This window comes from Eleutherodactylus coqui, chromosome 5 (genome assembly GCF_035609145.1).
Source record: "Eleutherodactylus coqui strain aEleCoq1 chromosome 5, aEleCoq1.hap1, whole genome shotgun sequence".
Taxonomy (NCBI): domain Eukaryota; kingdom Metazoa; phylum Chordata; class Amphibia; order Anura; family Eleutherodactylidae; genus Eleutherodactylus; species Eleutherodactylus coqui.
In genome coordinates this window covers 12078120-12097975 of record NC_089841.1, presented here as the reverse complement: position 1 = coordinate 12097975, position 19856 = coordinate 12078120, and the positions used below count along the sequence as shown (strand labels likewise).

The 19856-nt window shown below is 52.0% G+C and overlaps 1 protein-coding gene across 1 annotated transcript in view; it reads left to right on the top strand.

Moving 5' to 3' along the window:
- Positions 1-19856, top strand: part of LOC136629002 (oocyte zinc finger protein XlCOF22-like) — a 338499-nt gene that overhangs the window by 303079 nt on the left and 15564 nt on the right. The window contains exon 4 of the mRNA XM_066605104.1: positions 19549-19613. Coding sequence (XP_066461201.1) covers positions 19549-19613 — 65 coding nt within the window. The remainder of the gene's footprint in view (positions 1-19548; positions 19614-19856) is intronic.

Sequence of the window (19856 nt, the reverse complement as noted above, 5' to 3'; positions counted from 1 at the left end):
AGCTGTAAGACCTGCTGACATGTACGGACCGCAGACAGGATACATAACCCCAACACACAGCAGGACTATAAGATCCCTGTAATGTAAGGAGCTGTAAGACCTGCTGACATGTACAGACCGCAGACAGGATACATAACCCCAACACACAGCAGGACTATAAGATCCCTGTAATGTAAGGAGCTGTAAGACCTGCTGACATGTACGGACCGCAGACAGGATACTTAACCCTAACACACAGCAGGACTATAAGATCCCTGTAATGTAAGGAGCTGTAAGACCTGCTGACATGTACGGACCGCAGACAGGATACGGATCCCCAACACACAGCAGGGCTATAAGATCCCTGTAATGTAAGGAGCGGTAAGACCTGCTGACATGTACGGACCGCGAACAGAATACATAACCCCAACACACAGCAGGACTATAAGATCCCTGTAATGTAAGGAGCTGTAAGACCTGCTGACATGTACGGACCGCAGACAGGATACATAACCCCAACACACAGCAGGACTATAAGATCCCTGTAAAGTAAGGAGCTGGAAGACCTGCTGACATGTACGGACCGCCGACAGGATACAGATCCCCAACACACAGCAGGACTATAAGATCCCTGTAATGTAAGGAGCTGTAAGACCTGCCCACATGTACGGACCGTGGACAGGATACATAACCCCAACACACAGCAGGACTATAAGATCCCTGTAATGTAGGGAGCTGTAAGACCTGCTGACATGTACGGACCGCAGACAGGATACGGATCCCCGACACACAGCAAGACTATAAGATCCCTGTAATGTAAGGAGCTGTAAGACCTGCTGACATGTACGGACCGCAGACAGGATACGGATCCCCAACACACAGCAGGACTATAAGATCCCTGTAATGTAAGGAGCTGTAAGACCTGCTGACATGTACGGACCGCGGACAGGATACATAACCCCAACACACAGCAGGACTATAAGATCCCTGTAATGTAAGGAGCTGTAAGACCTGCTGACATGTACGGACCGTGGACAGGATACATATATACACACAGCAGGACTATAAGATCCCTGTAATATAAGGAGCTGTAAGACCTGCTGACATGTACGGACCGCAGACAGGATACATAACCCTAACACACAGCAGGACTATAAGATCCCTGTAATGTAAGGAGCTGTAAGACCTGCTGACATGTACGGACCGCGGACAGGATACATAACCCCAACACACAGCAGGACTATAAGATCCCTGTAATGTAAGGAGCTGTAAGACCTGCTGACATGTACGGACCGCAGACAGGATACGGATCCCCGACACACAGCAAGACTATAAGATCCCTGTAATGTAAGGAGCTGTAAGACCTGCTGACATGTACGGACCGCAGACAGGATACGGATCCCCAACACACAGCAGGACTATAAGATCCCTGTAATGTAAGGAGCTGTAAGACCTGCTGAAATGTACGGACCGCGGACAGGATACATAACCCCAACACACAGCAGGACTATAAGATCCCTGTAATGTAAGGAGCTGTAAGACCTGCTGACATGTACGGACCGCAGACAGGATACAGATCCCCAACACACAGCAGGACTATTAGATCCCTGTAATGTAAGGAGCTGTAATACCTGCTGACATGTACGGACCGCAGACAGGAAACATAACCCCAACACACAGCAGGACTATAAGATCCCTGTAATGTAAGAAGCTGTAAGACCTGCTGACATGTACGGACCGCGGACAGGATACATATATACACACAGCAGGACTATAAGATCCCTGTAATGTAAGGAGCTGTAAGACCTGCTGACATGTACGGACCGCCGACAGGATACATAACCCCAACACACAGCAGGACTATAAGATCCCTGTAATGTAAGGAGCTGTAAGACCTGCTGACATGTACGGACCGCAGACAGGATACGGATCCCCAACACACAGCAGGACTATAAGATCCCTGTAATGTAAGGAGCGGTAAGACCTGCTGACATGTACGGACCGCGAACAGAATACATAACCCCAACACACAGCAGGACTATAAGATCCCTGTAATGTAAGGAGCTGTAAGACCTGCTGACATGTACGGACCGCAGACAGGATACATAACCCCAACACACAGCAGGACTATAAGATCCCTGTAATGTAAGGAGCTGTAAGACCTGCTGACATGTACAGACCGCAGACAGGATACTTAACCCTAACACACAGCAGGACTATAAGATCCCTGTAATGTAAGGAGCTGTAAGACCTACTGACATGTACGGACCGCAGACAGGATACATAACCCCAACACACAGCAGGACTATAAGATCCCTGTAATGTAAGGAGCTGTAAGACCTGCTGACATGTACGGACCGCGGACAGGATACATAACCCCAACACACAGCAGGACTATAAGATCCCTGTAATGTAAGGAGCGGCAAGACCTGCTGACATGTACAGACCGCAGACAGGATACATAACCCCAACACACAGCAGGACTATAAGATCCCTGTAATGTAAGGAGCTGTAAGACCTGCTGACATGTACGGACCGCAGACAGGATACATAACCCCAACACACAGCAGGACTATAAGATCCCTGTAATGTAAGGAGCTGTAAGACCTGCTGACATGTACGGACCGCGGACAGGATACATAACCCCAACACACAGCAGGACTATAAGATCCCTGTAATGTAAGGAGCTGTAAGACCTGCTGACATGTACGGACCGCGGACAGGATACATGAACCCAACACACAGCAGGACTATAAGATCCCTGTAATGTAAGGAGCGGCAAGACCTGCTGACATGTACAGACCGCAGACAGGATACATAACCCCAACACACAGCAGGGCTATAAGATCCCTGTAATGTAAGGAGCTGTAAGACCTGCTGACATGTACGGACCGCAGACAGGATACAGATCCCCAACACACAGCAGGGCTATAAGATCCCAGGGACATTTACATGTTCCTCGTCCAATGTTGTGTACCTGATCGGGTGCAGTAAATGTACTGTTGGGGGTCTTTATGTTGGAGAAACAGGACAGAAACTGAAAGCCAGGATGAGATCCCATCGCCACACGATTGAACACAGAAAAAGAGAATTACCTGTGGCCGAGCACTTCTCTGACCATGGACATAACATAGGAGATATGAGAGTTTTGATATTGAAGGGGGGTTTCAAGTCACAAAACCACAGAAGAATTTGGGAATATAAATTGATAACAACCTTTGACACGCTGAATACGGGGTTAAATTATTCCCCAGGATTTATGGGTGAATGGGAGGTGTGAGACATTTATTATACAGATAAGACCCCCATCAGCAGTAATTCAGGGACCATAAACTTTCACTCCCTTATCAGTATTTAGCTAAAAATGTCAGTGTACCTCTTGTAGCATGCTGACCCCCCCCCCCCCCCCAACAGTAATTTAGGGACCATAAAACTTTCACTCCACTATCAGTGCCTAGACAAAAAAAGTTTGTTTTCTGGTTTGCAGAATTCCTTTTAAGTGCGAACCAATCACAACCATATCTGTGCCTTGTCATAAGTATGTATGTGTGTATATATATATATATATATATATATATATATATATCCATATCTGTGCCTTGTCATAAGTATATATATATATCTATATCTGTGCCTTGTCATAAGTATATATATATATCCATATCTGTGCCTTGTCATAAGTGTATATATATATCCATATCTGTGCCTTGTCATAAGTGTATATATATATATATCCATATCTGTGCCTTGTCATAAGTGTATATATATATCCATATCTGTGCCTTGTCATAAGTGTATATATATATATATCCATATCTGTGCCTTGTCATAAGTATGTATGTTATAAGTGTGTATAAATATGAATGTCTCTTCAGATCCAATCCATTAGCCGGAAGAAGTACCCTGCGTTGGTTCGGAAGCTCGCTATTATTACATCATGTATTTTTGTTACCCATTACAAGGTCTCATATCTACAGGATTACGTGGTTTCTCTTACTGAGAACAATCACATTTTGCTCCACTGGCGACACCGGACCAGATCTTTGTTTTCATGGCTCCATAGATACATGATGTTACAGCAGAGTCACTATCGAGGTCACTGGTCGCCGAGAGGGGAGGAAGCCATGAGGCTCCTGATGTCGGCAGGGCTGATAGTGTCGCATCTTCCTTCAGTAGTGACCCCATGTTATATCAGTGACCCCATGTTATATTGGTGACCCCATCTTATATCAGTGACCCCATCTTATATCAGTGACCCCATGTTAGATCAGTGACCCCATGTTACATCGGTGACCCCATGTTATATCAGTGACTCCATGTTATGTCGGTGACCCCGTGTTAGATCAGTGACCCCATCTTATATCAGTGACCCCATGTTATATCTGATCAGAGGATCAGCTTGGCAGATATGCTGCTCTGTGGGTTCGCACAGCAGCGGGAGTGAATGCATTGTGTCTGTGGTACAGGGGGGGTTCCACAAATATAACTTCTGTACACCCTGCCCCCTTCAGCTCATCCAGCAGGGATCACAACCAGCCAGCAGAGTCCTGCACACACTGATCTCCAGCCTGGTCATGTGATCCCTAACTCCTCCCACACATGTGGTCACATGGGCGTGACATCATCACAGGTCCTGGAAGCTGCTGTCCGGCAGGTCTGTGTCCTCCTGTGGGGGTTGGAGGGTTGCTGGGACTTGTGGTGGTTTATCCCCCTGTAATGTATCCCCTGTAGAAAGAATTACTGATTAGCAGCAGTTAGGAGACATTTTACATCTTCTGGTCTGTTATTATGTATCTATACACGACTATGGGGGGGGCGTCTCATCTGTACACGACTATGGGGGGGGCGTCTCATCTGTACACGACTATGGGGGGGGGTCTCATCTGTACACGACTATGGGGGGGCGTCTCATCTGTACACGACTATGGGGGGGGCGTCTCATCTGTACACGACTATGGGGGGGGGGGGCGTCTCATCTGTACACGACTATGGGGGGGCGTCTCATCTGTCCACGACTATGGGGGGCGTCTCATCTGTCCACGACTATGGGGGGGCGTCTCATCTGTACACGACTATGGGGGGGCGTCTCATCTGTACACGTCTATGGGGGGGCGTCTCATCTGTACACAACTATGGGGGGGGCGTCTCATCTGTACACGACTATGGGGGGGCGTCTCATCTGTACACGACTATGGGGGGGCGTCTCATCTGTACACGACTATGGGGGGACGTCTCATCTGTACACGACTATGGGGGGGGGTCTCATCTGTACACGTCTATGGGGGGGGCGTCTCATCTGTACACGACTATGGGGGGGCGTCTCATCTGTACACGACTATGGGGGGGCGTCTCATCTGTACACGTCTATGGGGGGGCCTCTCATCTGTCCACGACTATGGGGGGGGCGTCTCATCTGTACACGACTATGGGGGGGCGTCTCATCTGTACACGACTATGGGGGGGCCTCTCATCTGCCCACGACTATGGGGGGGCGTCTCATCTGTACACGACTATGGGGGGGCGTCTCATCTGTACACGTCTATGGGGGGGCGTCTCATCTGTCCACGACTATGGGGGGGGCGTCTCATCTGTACACGACTATGGGGGGGCGTCTCATCTGTACACGACTATGGGGGGGCGTCTCATCTGTACACGACTAAGGGGAGGCGTCTCATCTGTACACGACTATGGGGGGCGTCTCATCTGTACACGACTATGGGGGGGCGTCTCATCTGTACACGACTATGGTGGGGCGTCTCATCTGTACACGACTATGGGGGGGGCGTCTCATCTGTACACGACTATGGGGGGGCGTCTCATCTGTACACGACTATGGGGGGGCGTCTCATCTGTACACGACTATGGGGGGGGCGTCTCATCTGTACACGACTATGGGGGGGCGTCTCATCTGTCCACGACTATGGGGGGCGTCTCATCTGTCCACGACTATGGGGGGGGCGTCTCATCTGTCCACGACTATGGGGGGAGCGTCTCATCTGTACACGACTATGGGGGGGGCGTCTCATCTGTACACGACTATGGGGGGGGGCGTCTCATCTGTACACGACTATAGGGGGGCGTCTCATCTGTCCACGACTATGGGGGGAGCGTCTCATCTGTCCACGACTATGGGGGGAGCGTCTCATCTGTACACGACTATGGGGGGGGCGTCTCATCTCTACACGACTATGGGGGGGGCGTCTCATCTGTACACGACTATAGGGGGGCGTCTCATCTGTACACGACTATAGGGGGGCGTCTCATCTGTACACGACTATGGGGGGGGCGTCTCATCTGTACACGACTATGGGGGGGGCGTCTCATCTGTACACCACTATGGGGGGCGTCTCATCTGTACACGACTATGGGGGGGCGTCTCATCTGTCCACGACTATGGGGGGGGGGGTCTCATCTGTACACGACTATGGGGGGCGTCTCATCTGTCCACGACTATGGGGGGGGCGTCTCATCTGTCCACGACTATGGGGGGGGGGGTCTCATCTGTACACGACTATGGGGGGCGTCTCATCTGTACACGACTATAGGGGGGCGTCTCATCTGTACACGACTATACGGGGGCGTCTCATCTGTACACGACTATAGGGGGGCGTCTCATCTGTACACGACTATGGGGGGGGCGTCTCATCTGTACACGACTATGGGGGGGGCGTCTCATCTGTACACTACTATGGGGGGCGTCTCATCTGTACACGACTATGGGGGGGCGTCTCATCTGTACACGACTATGGGGGGGCGTCTCATCTGTACACGACTATGGGGGGGGCGTCTCATCTGTACACTACTATGGGGGGGGCGTCTCATCTGTACACTACTATGGGGGGCGTCTCATCTGTACACGACTATGGGGGGGGGTCTCATCTGTACACGACTATGGGGGGGGCGTCTCATCTGTACACGACTATGGGGGGGGTCTCATCTGTACACGACTATGGGGGGGCGTCTCATCTGTCCACGACTATGGGGGGGGTCTCATCTGTACACGACTATGGGGGGGGGGGTCTCATCTGTACACGACTATGGGGGGGGCGTCTCATCTGTACACGACTATGGGGGGCGTCTCATCTGTACACGACAATGGGGGGGGTCTCATCTGTACACGACTATGGGGGGGCGTCTCATCTGTCCACGACTATGGGGGGGGTCTCATCTGTACACGACTATGGGGGGGGGTCTCATCTGTACACGACTATGGGGGGGGGTCTCATCTGTACACGACTATGGGGGGGGGCGTCTGATCTGTACACGACTATGGGGGGGGTCTCATCTGTACACGACTATGGGGGGGCGTCTCATCTGTACACGACTATGGGGGGGGTCTCATCTGTACACGACTATGGGGGGGACGTCTCATCTGTACACGACTATGGGGGGGCGTCTCATCTGTACACGACTATGGGGGGACGTCTCATCTGTACACGACTATGTGGGGGGTCTCATCTGTACACGACTATGGGGGGGGTCTCATCTGTACACGACTATGGGGGGGGGGCGTCTCATCTGTACACGACTATGGGGGGGGGTCTCATCTGTACACGACAATGGGGGGGGGCGTCTCATCTGTACACGACTATGGGGGGGGGCGTCTCATCTGTACACGACTATGTGGGGGCGTCTCATCTGTACACGACTATGGGGGGCGTCTCATCTGTACACGACTATGGGGGGGGGCGTCTCATCTGTACACGACTATGGGGGGGGGGCGTCTCATCTGTACACGACTATGGGGGGCGTCTCATCTGTACACGACTATGGGGGGGGGGGGCGTCTCATCAGTACACGACTATGGGGGGGGGTCTCATCTGTACACGACTATGGGGGGGCGTCTCATCTGTACACGGCTATGGGGGGGCGTCACATCTGTACACGACTATGGGGGGGCGTCTCATCTGTCCACGACTATGGGGGGGACGTCTCATCTGTACACGACTATGGGGGGGCGTCTCATCTGTACTCGACTATGGGGGGAGGCGTCTCATCAGTACACGACTATGGGGGGGGGTCTCATCTGTACACGACTATGGGGGGGGCGTCCCATCTGTCCACGACTATGTGGGGGCGTCTAATCTGTACAAGACTATGGGGGGGGGGGCGGGTCTCACCTGTCCACAACTATATAGGGAGGGGGGCGTCTCATGTCTCATCTGTCCACGACTATGTGGGGGCGTCTCATCTGTACACGACTATGGGGGGGCGTCTCATCTGTACACGACTATGGGGGGGCGTCTCATCTGTCCACGACTATGGGGGGGCGTCTCATCTGTCCACGACTATGGGAAGGCGTCTTATCTGTACACGACTATGGGGGGGGCGGATCTCACCTGTCCACAACTATAGGGGGGGCCTCCCATCTGTACATGACTATGGGGCGTCTCATCTGTACACAACTATGGGGGGGCCATCTCACCTGTCCACGACTATGGGGGGGCGTCTCATCTGTACACGACTATGGGGGGGGTCTCATCTGTACACAACTATGGCGGGGCGTCTCATCTGTAGACGACTATGAGGGGCGTCTCATCTGTACACAACTATGGGGGGGCGTCTCATCTGTAGACGACTATGGGGGGGGTCTCATCTGTACACGACTATGGGGGGGCGTCTCATCTGTACAAGACTATTGGGGGGGGGGGGCGGGTCTCACCTGTCCAAGACTATAGGGGGCGCGTCCCATCTGTACACCACTATGGGGGGCGTTTCATCTGTACAAGACTATTGGGGGCCATCTCCCCTGTCCACGACTATAGGGGGGGGGCGTCTCATCTGTACACGACTATGGGGGGGCGTCTCCCCTGTCCACGACTATAGGGGGGGCGTCTCATCTGTACATGACTATGATGGGCGTCTCATCTGTACACGACTATGGGGGGCGTCTCATCTGTACACGACTATTGGGGGGGCGTCTAATCTGTACATGACTGTCGGGGTGTTTCATCTGTACATGACTATGGGGGGGCGTCTAATTTGTACATGACTATGGGGGGCGTCTCATCTGTACATGACTATGGGGGGGCGTCTTATCTGTACACGACTATGGGGGGGGGCGTCTCATCTGTACACGACTATGGGGGGGGTCTCATCTGTACACGACTATGGGGGGGCGTTTCATCTGTACATGACTATGGGGGGCGTCTCATCTGTACATGACTATGGGGGGGCATCTCATCTGTTCACGACTATGAGGGGGGCGTCTCATCTGTATACGACCATGGGGGACGTCTTATCTGTACACGACTATGGGTGGGTGTCTCAGCTATATACGACTATGGGGGGGCATTTCATATGCACACAACTATGGGGGGGGCGTCTCATCTGTCCACGACTGTGAGGGTGTCTTATCTGTCCACGATTATGGGGGGGCGTCTCATCTGTACATGACTATGGGGGGGCCGTCTCATCTGTCCATGACTAATGGGGGGCTGTCTCATCTGTACATGACTATGGGGTGGGCATCTCATCTGGACACGACTATAGGGTGACGTCTCATCTGTCCATGACTATTGGGACATCTCATCTGTCCTCGACTATTGGGTGGGGTGTCTCATCTGTCCACGACTATCGGGGGGGGGGGGGGTCTCATCTGTCCACGACTATCGGGGGGGGTCTCATCTGTCCACAACTATCGGGGGGGGTCTCATCTGTCCACGACTATCGGGGGGGTGTCTCGTCTGTCCACGACTATCGGGGGGGTGTCTCGTCTGTCCACGACTATCGGGGGGGTATCTCGTCTGTCCACGACTATCGGGGGGGAGGTGTCTCATCTGTCCACGACTATCGGGGGGGAGGTGTCTCATCTGTCCACTACTATTAGGGGGGGGTGTCTCATCTGTCCACGACTATGGGGGGGCATCTCATCTGTACACGACCAAGGGGGGGTGTCTCAGCTATATACGACTATGGGGGGGCATCTCATATGTACACGACTATGGGGGGGGGGGCGTCTCATCTGTCCACGACTGTGAGGGGGTCTTATCTGTCCACGATTATGGGGGGGCGTCTCATCTGTACATGACTATGGGGGGGCCGTCTCATCTGTCCACGACTAATGGGGGGGCTGTCTCATCTGTACATGACTATAGGGTGACGTCTCATCTGTCCATGACTATTGGGACATCTCATCTGTCCTCGACTATTGGGTGGGGTGTCTCATCTGTCCATGACTATCGGGGGGGGGGGGGGGGTCTCATCTGTCCACGACTATCGGGGGGGGGGTCTCATCTGTCCACGACTATCGGGGGGGGGGTCTCATCTGTCCACGACTATCGGGGGGGGGGTCTCATCTGTCCACGACTATCGGGGGGTGTCTCATCTGTCCACGACTATCGGGGGGGTCTCATCTGTCCACAACTATCGGGGGGGTATCTCATCTGTGCACGACTATCGGGGGGGGGGGGGTCTCTTCTGTCCACGACTATTGGGGGGGGTCTCTTCTGTCCACGACTATCGGGGGGGGGGTCTCATCTGTCCACGACTATCGGGGGGGTGTCTCGTCTGTCCACGACTATCGGGGGGTGTCTCTTCTGTCCACGACTATCGGGGGGGAGGTGTCTCATCTGTCCACGACTATCGGGGGGGGGGGTGTCTCATCTGTCCACGACTATGGGGGGGCGTCTCATCTTTCCACGACTATGGGGGGGCATCTCATCTGTCCACGACTATGGGGGGCATCTCATCTGTCCACGACTGTGGGGGGCATCTCATCTGTCCACGACTGTGGGGGGCATCTCATCTGTCCACGACTGTGGGGGGCATCTCATCTGTCCACGACTGTGGGGGGCATCTCATCTGTCCACGACTGTGGGGGGCATCTCATCTGTCCACGACTGTGGGGGGCATCTCATCTGTCCACGACTGTGGGGGGCATCTCATCTGTCCACGACTGTGGGGGGCATCTCATCTGTCCACGACTATGGTGAGGCATCTCATCTGTCCACGACTATGGGGGGGGCCGTCTCATCTGTACACGACTATGGGGGGGGCGTCTCATCTGTCCACGACTATGTTGGGGGGTCTCATCTGTCCACAACTATGTTGGGGCCGTCTCATCTGTACACGACTATAGAGGGGGCGTCTCATCTGTACACGACTATTGGGGGCTGTCTCATCTGTACATGACTAGTAGGGGCCGTCTCATCTGTACACGACTATAGGGGGGCGTCTAATCTGTGCACGACTATGGGAGGTGCCCGTCTCATCTGTGCACGACTATGGGAGGTGCCCGTCTCATCTGTGCACGACTATAGGAGGTGCCCGTCTCATCTGTGCATGACTATGGGAGGGGCCCGTCTCATCTGTGCACGAGTATGGGAGGTGCCCGTCTCCTCTGTACATGACTATAGGAGGGGCCTGTTTCATCTGTCCACGACTATAGGGGGCGTCTCATCTGTCCACGGCTATGAGGGGGCGTCTCATCTGTCCACGACTATAGGGGGGCGTCTCATCTGTCCACGACTATGAGGGGGCATCTCATCTGTACACGACTATAGGGGGGCATCTCATCTGTCAACGACTGTGGGAGGGGCCCGTCTCATCTGTCCACGACTATGTTGGGGCGTCTCATCTGTCCACGACTATGTGGGGGGCGTCTCATCTGTCCACGACTGTGAGGGGGTCTTATCTGTTCACGACTATGGGGGGGCGTCTCATCTGTACCTGTCTATGGGGGGGCCGTCTCATCTGTACACGACTATGGGGGCGCGGGCATCTCATCTGTACACGACTATAGGGGGGTCTCATCTGTCCACGACTAATGGGGGGCTGTGTCATCTGTACACGACTATGGGGGGCGTCTCATCTGTACACGACTATGGGGGGCGTCTCATCTGGACACGACTATGGGGGGCGTCTCATCTGGACACGACTATGGGGGGCGTCTCATCTGGACATGACTATAAGGGGGCGTCTCATCTGTACACGACTATGGGGGAGGAGGGGCGTCTCATCTGTACACGACTATGGGGGGGGGTCTCATCTGTACATGATTATGAAGAGGTCTCATCTGTACATGACTACGGAGGTGTCTCATCTATACACCACTGTGTGGGGGCCGTTTGATCTGTACATGGCTCTGGGGGGGTCTCATCTGTACACGGGTACAAGGGGGTCTCATCTGTACACAGCTACAGGGGGGTCTCATCTGTACACGGCTACAGGGGGGTCTCATCTGTACACGGTTATGGGGGGGGTCTCATCTGTACACGACTATAGGAGGGGTCTCATCTGTACACGACTATGTGGGGGCGTCTGATGTGTACATGACTATGTGAAGACTGAGAGGGCAGTACATGTGGGGGTGCTGATTTCTGGGGGACAGAGGAGTGGGGGTTGGGAGAAGTCTGCAGGGCCCGCCCCTATGACTCTTCTCCCCGTTTCTGACTACTTTGTGAAGTGTGCTCTCTTTACGCTGCAGCATCTCTGATAGAACCTCCATGTCTGCCGTGTGGCTGTCAGGATGTTGTGCTGCCGGCAGTTCTGGCATCATAAAACAGCTGCCCTTTAATCTCTCTTTAATCAGTACATCATCCTGGTCCCCTCCATAAATGTCATACATGTATGTCTTGTGTTGATGCACGGTGCAAAGCTGTCTTGTCATTTCCAGTATGTGTGTTGTACAGCTGCAGCGCGTGAGAGGTTAACCTTTAATAAAATCCGAAGCCTGCATGTAAATGTATCAAGTCTATCATGTCATGTCGTATGAGGGAGGTTATAAAAGTGAGTGATTGCGAGCAGGAAAGAGTCCATGTCTTCAGGAGTTTGGTGGTGCAAGAGTGGTGCAACCATGTGCTGAAGCATGGGCGAAAAGGAGAGATTCCCGTGTTGTATGTCATCGGATGCTAATGGAGTGAGCCCCAAGGAGAGAGAGAGACAGCAGCAGTAAGTTTGACTTTGTTCTTACAAGGCCCAGTGCAGAGGTACTATCTGATTTAGTCTTTTTCCTATGTGGCCGTCTGAAGTCTGGATCACCGCCTAGAGGTACACCCTTTGTCTGCCACACCCACTCTCCTCCAAGGCTGGGTGGAGGTACTATCAGTCAATTATCTAGCATATGTGCAAAGTCTAGAAGAGCCCTGTGGAGGTACTGATCTTTGAAGTCTGTTTATTTACCTGCAATTTAATTGCCTTGTATTGTCTACTCTGCATTTTAAGTAAAGTTTATTCCGGGCTCTAACCATTTCTAGAGACGTGTGGTACTAAAGAAATCTCTGTGGCTGAATTTCTTAACCGCCGAGGGTCAAAACAGTGCGTGTAGGAACGGTAACATAGTAACATAGTAACATAGTATGTAAGGCCGAATGAAGACATTGTCCATCTAGTCCAGCCTGTCTATCCTACTGTGTTGATCCAGAGGAAGGCAAAAAACCCCAAGGCCAGAAGTCAATTAGCCCTTTTGGGGAAAAAATTCCTTCCCGACTCCCTAATGGCAATCAGACTGTTCCCTGGATCAACCCCTAATAGTTACTACCTGCCTGTATACCCAGATTGACACTTAACCTAATATTTATATCCTGTAATATCCTTCTTCTCCAGAAAGACATGAAGTCCCCTTTTAAACTCCTCTATGGATTTTGCCATCACCACTTCCTCCGGTAGAGAGTTCCACAGTCTAACTGCTCTTACAGTAAAGAACCCCTTTCTGTGTTGGTGATGAAACCTACTTTCCTCTAATCGTAGCGGATGTCCTCTTGTTACCGTCGTGGTCCTGGGTGTAAACAGATCGCGGGAGAGATCCATGTGTTGTCCCCTCATGTACTTATACATGGTTATTTGGTCGCCTCTTAACCTTCTTTTTTCTAGAGTAAATAGTCCCAATTTGGATAGCCTCTCTGGGTATTCCAGTCCCGTCATTCCATGTATTAGTTTAGTCGCTCTTCTTTGAACCCCCTCAAGCACTGTGACATCTTTCCTGAGCGCCGGTGACCAGAACTGTGCGCAGTATTCCATGTGAGGCCTGACAAGTGCCTTATATAGTGGGAGGATAATGTTCTCGCCCCTCGCCCCTATACCTCTTTTAATGCACCCCAAGACTTTATTTGCCTTTGCAGCGGCTGACTGGCATTGGTTACTCCAGTTTAGTCTATTATCCACTAATACCCCCAGATCCTTTTCCATATCACTTTTCCCTAGTGGTACCCCATTAAGTGAATATTGGTGACATCCGTTCCTCCTGCCTATGTGCATAGTCTTACATTTTTCAACATTGAACTTCATTTGCCATTTTTCTGCCCAAGCCCCCAGCTTATCTAGGTCCGTTTGTAGCCGCACATTGTCCTCCGTTGCATTCATTATATTGTATAATTTTGTGTCATCTGCAAATATTGATATTTTGCTGTGCAGCCCCTCTATCAGGTCATTGATAAATATGTTGAACAGAGTGGGGCCTAATACTGAACCCTGTGGCACCCCGCTAGCGACTGTGGTCCAATCAGAGTACGAACCATTTATTACCACCCTCTGCTTTCTATCGTTGAGCCAATTTTTTACCCACTTACACACGTTCTCGCCCAGTCCGAGCTGCCTCATTTTGTATATTAGCCTATAATGTGGCACGGTGTCAAAGGCTTTAGAGAAGTCCAGATAAAAGAGATCAATAGATTCTCCCTGGTCCAGCTTAGAGCTTACTTCATCGTAGAAACTGATCAGATTTGTCTGACATGAGCGACCCTTCATGAATCCATGCTGGTGAGGAGTTATTCCCTTAATCTCCTTGAGGTACTCATCGATGGCGTCTCTCAGAATCCCCTCGAAAATTTTTCCCGTTACTGAAGTGAGACTTACTGGCCTGTAGTTACCAGGCTCACTTTTGCTCCCTTTTTTGTAGATTGGAACCACGTTGGCAATGCGCCAGTCCAATGGTACTACTCCGGTCTTGATAGTGTCTAGAAATATAAGGTATAGCGGCCTAGCTATCTCGTCACTTAGTTCCTTTAGTATCCTTGGGTGTAATCCATCAGGGCCCGGTGATTTATCAATTTTAGTTTTCTTTAGACGCTTCCGCACCTCCTCCTGCGTTAGGTATGAGATATTTTGTGAGGGGTTCGTTTTATTCCCCTGCTCATCGTGTGGCATTTCCTTTTCTTTGGTGAACACACTTGAGAAGAAACTGTTTATTAGATTTGCTTTCCCTTCGTCATCATCAATGATTTCTCCTGCATTGTTTTTTAAAGGGCCAGTGCTCTCCCTGCAAATCCTTTTGCTGTTTATGTAGTTGAAAAATAGCTTCGGGTTGTTTCTGCTCTCTTTTGCAATCCGTCTTTCCGCTTCCTCCTTGGCAGTTTTAATCGTATCTTTGCATATTTTGTTTTTTCCCTGTATGATTTTAGCGCTTCTTCGCTGCCTTGTTGCTTTAGTAGTTTGAACGCTTTCTTCTTTTCGTTTATTGCCCCTCGTACCGTCTTGTCGAGCCACATTGGTTTCCTTTTAGCTGAGTTACTTTTATTTTTGAAGGGAATGAACTGCTCACATGAGGCAATTAGGATCCTTTTGAACTTTTCCCATTTTTCCTCCGTACTGATATTTTTGAGGATGTTGTCCCATTTAATGTTACCGATAGTAGTTCTAAGCTCATCAAATTTTGCTTTACTAAAGTTTAGTTTCTTTGTCATTCCTTGATAAGGCATCCTATTGATTGACAGCTGGAAGTTGATTATATTGTGGTCGCTGTTCCCCAAGTGCCCCTCAACCTGTACCCCCTTTATCCGTTCCGGTTTGTTGGTTAGTACTAGGTCCAGAATGGCTTTCCCTCTTGTTGGTTCCTGCACAAGTTGGTTCAGGTAATTGTCTTTAATTACTCTCAAGAACTTATCACCCCTGTGAGATTTGCAGATTTCCTTCTCCCATGTTATATCTGGATAATTAAAGTCCCCCATGATAATTACTTCGTTTCGTTTTGACACCTCCTCTATCTGCCTTAGTAGTAAGTCTTCAGTTTCTGCTGTTGCTTTTGGTGGTCGATAGAAGACCCCTATCAGGATTTTGTTGTTTTTTCCTCCCTGTATTTCTACCCACAGAGATTCCACCTGTTCGTCTCCTACCCCTATATCCTCCCGTAGCCTCGGCTTCAAGTTCGATTTGACGTACAGACATACCCCTCCCCCTTTCTGGTTCCTTCGGTCTCTTCTGAAGAGAGTGTACCCCTGCAAATTCACCGCCCAATCGCACTTATCATCAAGCCATGTTTCAGTAATTCCGACCATATCATAGTTTTCATCAGTCATTCTCGCTTCAAGCTCGCCCACTTTACCGATCAGACTTCTTGCATTCGTGGTCATACAATTTATTTCATTTTTTTTGTTTTTAAATTTGTTTTGTTGCTATTCGTACTTATGGCTGATCTGTCAGTTCTAACTGTACTAACCCCACCCCCTGCTCGTCCCCCATTCCCTTTGCTTGGACCCAGATCACTAATTACACTGGCTACCCCACTATTTCTCATTTTACCCTCCCCCCCAGTCCCTAGTTTAAACACTCCTCCAGCCTTCTAGCCATCTTTTCCCCCAGCACAGCTGCACCCTCCCCATTTAGATGCAGCCCGTCCCTACGGTAGAGCCTGTAGCCGACCGCAAAGTCAGCCCAGTTCTCCAGGAACCCAAATCCCTCCTTCTTGCACCAACTCCGGAGCCACTTGTTTACCTCCCTAAGGTCCTGCTGCCTTTCTAGTGTGGCTTTAGGTACAGGTAGTATTTCCGAGAAAACTACCCTGGAGGTCCGCGCCCTGAGCTTGGACCCTAAGTCCCTGAAATCATTTTTGAGGGCCCTCCATTGACCTCTAACTTGTTCATTGGTGCCAACGTGCACCATGACCGCTGGATCCTCACCAGCCCCTCCCAGTAACCTGTCAATCCGATCCGCGATGTGTCGAACTCGAGTGCCAGGAAGACAACACACCGTTCGACGATCCCGGTCTTTATGGCAGATTGCCCTCTCTGTCCCCCTAATAATTGAGTCCCCCACCACTAGAACCTGTCTAGCCTGCCCTGCGCTCCCCGTCCCCGTCTCACTGGAGCAGTCATCCCCCTGGCGTTCAGAGGGCGTGTCGCGCTGCAGCGGTGCTGGCTCTGTAATGGCATCCCCCTCATCTGCCAATCGTGCAGACTTGTTGGGTTGTGCCAGTTCAGGACTAGCCTCCCTGGTTCTCTTCCCTCTATCCCTCCTTCTTTCTGTCACCCAGCTGACTGCCTGCTCCCCCTGCACTTCTGTACTACCAACCGCCCCCGTCTCTACCCCAGCGAGTGCCTGCTCAGTGAGCACCAAACTCCTTTCCATGATGTCAATGGATCTCAGTGTTGCCAGTTGCCCATTTAGATCCAGAATTTGGGCTTCTAAATTTGCAACGTGCATGCATCTTGCGCAACAGTAGGCACCCTCGATCGGCTGATCAAGGACCGCATACATTGCACAAGTAGCACACTGGATGACATTGCCAGGCATGGAGCTCATCCTAATGGGGATCTACAATTTACTTGTGGAAGTAGTGAAGATAGACTTGCTCACACTCCGCTCACACGCTGCCGCAACCGCTGTCCCGCTGCCGCAACCGCTGTCCCGCTGCCGCAACCGCTGTCCCGCTGCCGCAACCGCTGACCCGCTGCCGCAACCGCTGACCCGCTGCCGCACCCGCTGACCCGCTGCCGCAACCGCTGTCCCGCTGCCGCACCCGCTGTCCCGCTGCCGCACCCGCTGACCCGCTGCCGCACCCGCTGACCCGCTGCCGCACCCGCTGACCCGCTGCCGCACCCGCTGACCCGCTGCCGCAACCGCTGACCCGCTGCCGCAACCGCTGACCCGCTGCCGCAACCGCTGACCCGCTGCCGCAACCGCTGACCCGCTGCCGCAACCGCTGACCCGCTACCGCTGGCCCGCTGCCGCAACCGCTGACCCGCTGCCGCAACCGCTGACCCGCTGCCGCAACCGCTGACCCGCTGTCGCAGCCCCTCACCCGCTGCCGCAACCCCTCAGCCGCTGCCGCAACCCCTCACCCGCTGCCTCTCTCGCGCAACCTCTTACCCGCTGACACTTATGCGCAAACAGTCAAAATTTCCCCCCCCCCCCCCCCCCTCACAAACACTTAGACCCCCAGACACACACACACACAGAAGACACAACTAACCAGATACACAGAAGACACACAGCTCACAAACACACACAGAGGTAGATACTCAGCTCCTCCGCTCCTCCTGGTGACGTCACCCGCTGTCCCGGCGGCCGCTCACTCTGCCCTCCTGTCTCAGCTGCTCCGCTGAACTCCTGGTGGCCTCCTGGCGCCGGCTGCTGCGCTCCGGTCCCACTGGTCACTCCTGCCCCCGCACCTGCTTCGGCTGCCGCTGCCCCCGCGCCTGCTTCGGCTGCCGCTGCCCCCGCGCCTGCTTCGGCTGCTGAGCTGCTCCGCTGTCCCCTTCAGCTCCCCGCTCGCTCGTGCCTCCGTCTCGTGTCGCTACTCGTGGCATCATGCGTGACAATTAACCCCCTGTTATCCTGTTTTATGGGCATTCCCTATTCTAGAGGTGTCTGAGGTGGACTGCAGTGTTACTCTGGACTTGGCTGCGTCTGTCCCTCTGGGAAGGAGCATGGTAAGTGCCACCGTGGCAAGTCAGTACTTCCTCCTCCCAGCTCCCCTTGTATGTCAGATGTCCGGGGTCTCCCTATGGGATGCTGCATCTCCTCTAATCTTTCTCCTTCTTGTTTTGTGCAGCTTTTATATTGTTTATTCTTCTTTCCCTTCAGGTTCTACAACACCGGATCCTCTGCTGAGTTCTGTCTATAAGAGAATTCATCCTCGCTGACCCGGGAAGGATGAAGAACAAGATGGCGGAAAGTATATTGAATGTCACCCTAGAGATACTCTTCCAGCTTACTGGAGAGGTGAGAGATTCTGATGATGTCACTGGAGAGGGGAGAGAGTCTGATGATGTCATATTACATCATTCTTATCTATGGTAATAACAGATGATGTCACTGGAGAGGGTAGAGTGTCTGATGATGTCACATTACATCATACTTATCTATGGGAACAACAGATGTCACTGGGGAGGTGATGGACTCTGGAAATGTCTGTAGCGATATTTATTAATGTCTCCCCATATACAGGATTACAGAGTAGTGAAGAAGACCTCTAGTGATGGCTGTCGGGCCCCTGTGTGTGATGGATGGGGGAGACCCCTGAGCCCAATAACAGGGCCACCACCTCACCCCCTGATACATGAGGACATCAATGTACAGAAGATTCTAGAACTCACCAACAAGATGATTGAGCTGCTGACTGGAGAGGTGACGCTGCAGGGAATGCTGGGACATTATACAGTAACAGCACTGGAGGCTTCTGGGTAATGACTGTATATTGTGTTGTCAGGTTCCTATAAGGTGTCAGGATGTCGCTGTCTATTTCTCCATGGAGGAGTGGGAGTATTTAGAAGGACACAGGGATCTGTACAAGGAGGCCATGATGGAGACCCGCCAGCCGCTCCCATCACCAGGTAATAGATAGGACTAAATCCACGGGGACTTTATTATCTGTATATAAAGAATGACTTCAGTGTCCGTCTGTGTTTCCTGCAGTTCCATCCAGTAAGAGAAGAACCCCAGAGAGATGTCCCCGTCCTCTTCTTCCACAGGACCATCAGGTAGATGGAGATGTCCCTCTGATCTGTACAAGGCTGTGAAGCTCTTGTCTTCAGTCTTATTAGATGTCTTCTCCCTGTGTGATGAGGCCGGTGGAGATGGCAGGATTACCGCTGACCAGAGACATTACATCTTGTCTGGATCTTCTCCCAGTGTTCTGGCGGTGGAGACTGCTGGTGGGAATAAGGAGCCAACAGGTTGGATTTATATCTATCTGCTCCTTTATTACCCCGAGACAAGCAGCG